The sequence below is a fragment of the Ciona intestinalis genome, chromosome 3 (genome assembly GCF_000224145.3).
Source record: "Ciona intestinalis chromosome 3, KH, whole genome shotgun sequence".
In the NCBI taxonomy this organism is placed as follows: domain Eukaryota; kingdom Metazoa; phylum Chordata; class Ascidiacea; order Phlebobranchia; family Cionidae; genus Ciona; species Ciona intestinalis.
The window spans coordinates 3,136,633-3,141,427 of record NC_020168.2 but is presented as its reverse complement, the minus strand read 5'-3'; the positions used below and the strand labels follow the sequence as shown (position 1 = coordinate 3,141,427).

Here is a 4,795-nt window from a genome sequence, read left to right as displayed (position 1 = left end):
TTTCTGCTGATTCAAAAGGTAACATATAGTAGATGGGGGAAGATGGGACACCACTAGCAAATAATATCCAAATATTCTTATCGTGTTTTAAACTGTGGGAGTCATAAAGATACAATTTTATATTTCTTTAACTGTTCTTTGTTTACCACCAAATGGAACGGAAAAATGGAATGAAAAAGTGTCCCATCTTCTCCCACCATACTGTATATACTTTAGAAGGTTTCTCTTTTTTCATTGTAGTAATGCACATTCCATAAAAGTGTTGTCACATAGGCATTGGTTTCAATAAAATCCTAATAAAATTTATTTTTTTAAATCAGTTTCTCCAATAAAACGTAACATTCCTGGTAGCAGTAGCAGCTAAATTATATCATTTTTTTTAAAGTTCTAAAGATAAATTGATACCCTTATTTTAATAATGATATATACTGCTATTAATTTAAATAATTCTATTCTTGCAGGTCTAACCCCCAAGGAAATATCTTCTTTCAACGATTTAAAGTTCACAGTTGTCATCAGAATCATGGAATTCTTCAGTGCTTTACTTAAAAACTATAACCAGGAAGCTATCAAGGTTTAAAGTTATTAAAAATATCTTTAAGTTGACAAGTGGTTTAAAGCTGCATAAACTGTGAATGAATAAAATTTATTTCGTCTGTTTGGTCATGATAACGCAGAACAGGAGAGTTGAAAAAGGCGAAAAGATGGGTAGTAACGGTAAAACAACAGTTGTTAAAACACGCTTATTGATAAAAAAGAAAGAAGTAATGTTTTGGATAAAAGGCGTGACCGTTACACCCTACAGACGATACAATGAGAAAATTAAATAAATAACATTCAATTAAAAATATTAGGGTTCTAATTGGAAGAAAAGTGTGCGTAAGGACACAACCCGTACAACTAATTATTAATAAATCTAATTTTTTTTATACTATATTTTTCTAGGTTGTCCCTAAATCAATGTGGGAACAGGAATATTACATTGGGTTGCTTACTTACGCTGTAGTGAGTCCATATGTGCTTGGTTTTACTTCCACCAAGGAGACAGATCTTGAAAATCTTCAAGCCCTAAACACTTCAGCATTGCAAGCAGCATTGACTCATTTGCCTCAAAATAAAAACAACTTACTGGTTGCGAGCATAGCTGAACGATTAGCCGGCATTGGGTATGTAGTGTTATATTATTAGTTGTATAGCATGCTTATAACATCGTGGGCGTATGTGTCTTTGGGCAAGACACTTACCGACAATTTCTCTAACCTTGTGGTCACTAATGAGTTGTCTAAAACTCTAATTTGTAATTTATACATACAAACACAAAGTAAAATATCCCCCCAAAATAATAACACATAAAGTTACATATGTGGTAACTTGTAAGTGGGCACAAATGTATAAAACAGAACACCCATGCTATATTATACAAATGTATGAAACAGAACACCCATGTTATATTATTCTATATGCCTATTCAAGCCTAAAAATTTCCTGTTATGTCTTAACATAAGACCTCATCCACAAGGAATATAATTTAAAACTAAAATCTACCTTTTTGTAGACTTCCTGACTCCCTTAATATTAAAACCATTGTTTTGTCCAACATTATTTATCTTAGTATAGTAGGACAGCTCAACAAGTTGCAATATGTGTCATATCATATGTGGTGACTTTATACAGCTTGTGTTATCATCCACCAAATATGCAACTTTGTGTAAGACCGCTAATTTAAACAATACATTAATAACTCCTGCTTTTCAGGCTAAAATTTCTTTACTGTTTTCAGTTCTCTGTTCGAGTCGCTACCCTTTCCATTTGGAAGCACCGCATCTCATACAAATAATGCAATCCATCTCATCACTGGCCACCAAACACTAAACTCTTGCGAAATACTTCTAAGAATTTTTCAGGAATTTCCAAACAAGGTTTTTCATAAAAGCAAATATTTTTTAATTGGTCTAAATTAGATCTGATTTATTTCGAAATTTACTTGGTCTAAAAGTCATCCGATTCTTATATAAGTTTAACTGTTAAAACGACTTATTGTACGAAAGTAACCAGGCACTTGCAATACAGAGGTAATGGGTTCAAGGCACCTCGCTGCTACCATTGTAGGTGTATGTGCAAGACACTTAACGACAATTGTTTTAACCCAGTCGTCATTTATGGGTTGTCCAAATTATCAGCATATAAACAAACAAATTAAAACAGTCACCCACAAAGTTACTTGTAAGGTAACTTATAAGATGACACAAGGTGTATGAAACAGAACATCCGTGTCATAGCAACTCCTGTATTTAGCCACACGAGAATCAAGCAAGTTACATTCATTCAATAAGCGTATGTGTCCTTATATATAAGTAGTCTGTTTGGGCAATGAGTCAAATCTGGCATAAATAGTAGGTCCAAAAAATGATAGTACAATATAAGATTAAAAAAACTTCTTATTATATAGATCCCAGGTGCTAATAATGTTACCAGTGCATCTGAAGCATTAATCGCATCAGTGTTTGATTCCGTGGTTAAACTAGATGACAGTGAGGAGGCGCTCACACAAAATGAAGTGACACCTCATAATATTCAACTTGGCAACAAAATTTTACAACTCTCATTGCACATGGCAGAAGCAGCAAAAAGTAAGCTATAGAAATACATTAATTAGCCATAGAAATACATTAATTAGCCAAAAATCTTTATTAATATCAGCTTGCCAAGTAAATTGTATAGAATCTGTCATTTGCTACTAATTTCCTTCTGCATTTTAATTAACCTGTCTTTGTTATTGTATTTAAAGGGTTATATAAATTTATGTTAAGTTTCTGTTTTAATTTATCTGCTTACAATAGCTTTATATTATTTATGAAATTAAGATGTAAAATTTAAAATTATTTACACATATAAATTTAGAAATCATAAAATGTTTAGTTTAAAATGTTTATCAAACTAATACTTTTAGTGTTTTAGAGAAATGTTTTTATCACAAAAATAACTTTCATTGCAAACATAAAGACTAAACACAATATGGTTTAAACTTGTATGTTTGAAAATTACAGAAAAGCTGGTGAATTGCATTTTCAGCAATAAACAAGTTGCAACGCTTAATTTTGACGTTGAATCACACAGAAGCAAAGGAATTTTATTTCTTTCAACTTATTCACTTGCTGTAAGTGTGTAAGATACATAGGGATCCTATTCTAAGTGTTATATATAGGCCACTTGGTATTTTGTATATATGGATTTATCAGTATGTATAGGGTAGTATACACAGTACTAAAGTTGATTTTCTGATTTAGTGGGAAAACACAAAGGTGTAAAGGTTGCATAAAGCGGCGACGACAGTTGTTATAAGACGGATATTCTGTTTATACACCTTGTGAATGCTGTAGAGTTATCATATATAACTTTGTGGATAAAAAAAGCTTTTTTTATTATTTTTTTGGAATAAATTATGCCTGGTTACAAATTACCATGTATTTAACTTTGTAGATAATATTTAAACATTTTTTAGTTGTTTTAACTGTCATATCACTTCAGATCTACAAGGAACTTTGCCAACACCCTGCTCTCTATATACCTCTTATTACCAACCATACCTGTAAAGCTGATGCAAGCACTTGTAACTTTATCTTGACGGGTGTTCTTGATTATCTAGCCACAAACAGGTGCCACTGTTTATATTATGGAGTTGGCTTAAATTTTATTTCTGCATGGTTTGCCATGTTCTACATGTATCTGTTTGTAATTCAAAAAATGATTGAAAAAATGTTTTCAATTGAAAAATTTATGAAAATATCAAAAAGATCGAAAATATTTCAATTGTAAACACAATTTACAATTTTTAAAAATCCAGTAATTTGCTGAAGTACAATATTAATTTTTTTTACAATTCTTTATACTACTTTTTATCTACTTTACAACAAACCTAAAGAATAGAATAAGAAAAAATAGAATATTAATATAAAAAGTTAAAAATTGTTTTAATTTTTCAGACATGCTCGCAAACAACACGCTGCCTCAGTTTGCGATTTAATTTTATGCCAATTTGATAAAAACCTGAAACCATGGATAAACACAGATGAAGATACGGACAATCTTAACAACTTGCTTACATTACTAAGGAAGATAATAATGTTGGACTCATCAGTACGTTCAGTTTATTTAATAAAAAAATTTAAAAAAGTAAAAATTTAAAAAATGATTAATTCAAAATTTAGTTATGTTTATTGTTCTAAATTGTTTAGAATTTTGCTCTGGATGTTTAAAACTTTCTATTAAACATGTAAAGTAAAATTTTTTAATGACTAAAAATGTTTGCCGTTTGCATTCAATAGAGATAAAAAAGTACTGACAGATTTAGGTAAATTGTTAAAGTGATACATTAAAAGGACAAATTAATATATTAATATTACCAATCTTTTTAATCTGTTTTTGTTTGCAGGTTTGCACGAAACCAAACCACCCTTGCCACTCAACTGTGTTTACAATTTACACTTCAACAATTTCATCGAATAAATTGGATCTCAGTTTTAAGAACCAGGTTTGTATTGTTTGTGTTTTCGTATTTACAACAAACCAACTTCAGAAGTTATAACATGTGTTCTGTTTTATACACCTTGTGTCTGCTTATAAGTTACCACAAATGCAATTTTTAAAGTACAGTTTGGGTGCCTTTTTATAGTTTTAAGGGCAATTTTTACATTTCAATATTGACTACTAGGTTGGAACCAGTGTTTTTCCCAGTGATTTTTGTGCTTACCAGCTAACTGTGTTTTCTGGTTGGTATAGGAAAAAGGATTCAATT

General features: G+C 30.7%; 1 protein-coding gene across 1 annotated transcript in view; it reads left to right on the top strand.

Annotated features, from left to right (window-relative positions):
* LOC108951125 (DNA-dependent protein kinase catalytic subunit-like) overlaps positions 1 to 4,585 on the top strand; it is a 20,261-nt gene extending 15,676 nt beyond the window's left edge. Inside the window, exons 28-35 of the mRNA XM_018817877.1 lie at positions 462 to 574; positions 946 to 1,166; positions 1,781 to 1,919; positions 2,450 to 2,630; positions 3,048 to 3,157; positions 3,529 to 3,656; positions 3,984 to 4,137; positions 4,433 to 4,585. Coding sequence (XP_018673422.1) covers positions 462 to 574; positions 946 to 1,166; positions 1,781 to 1,919; positions 2,450 to 2,630; positions 3,048 to 3,157; positions 3,529 to 3,656; positions 3,984 to 4,137; positions 4,433 to 4,585 — 1,199 coding nt within the window. The remainder of the gene's footprint in view (positions 1 to 461; positions 575 to 945; positions 1,167 to 1,780; positions 1,920 to 2,449; positions 2,631 to 3,047; positions 3,158 to 3,528; positions 3,657 to 3,983; positions 4,138 to 4,432) is intronic.
* Positions 4,586 to 4,795: the final 210 nt, after the last annotated feature.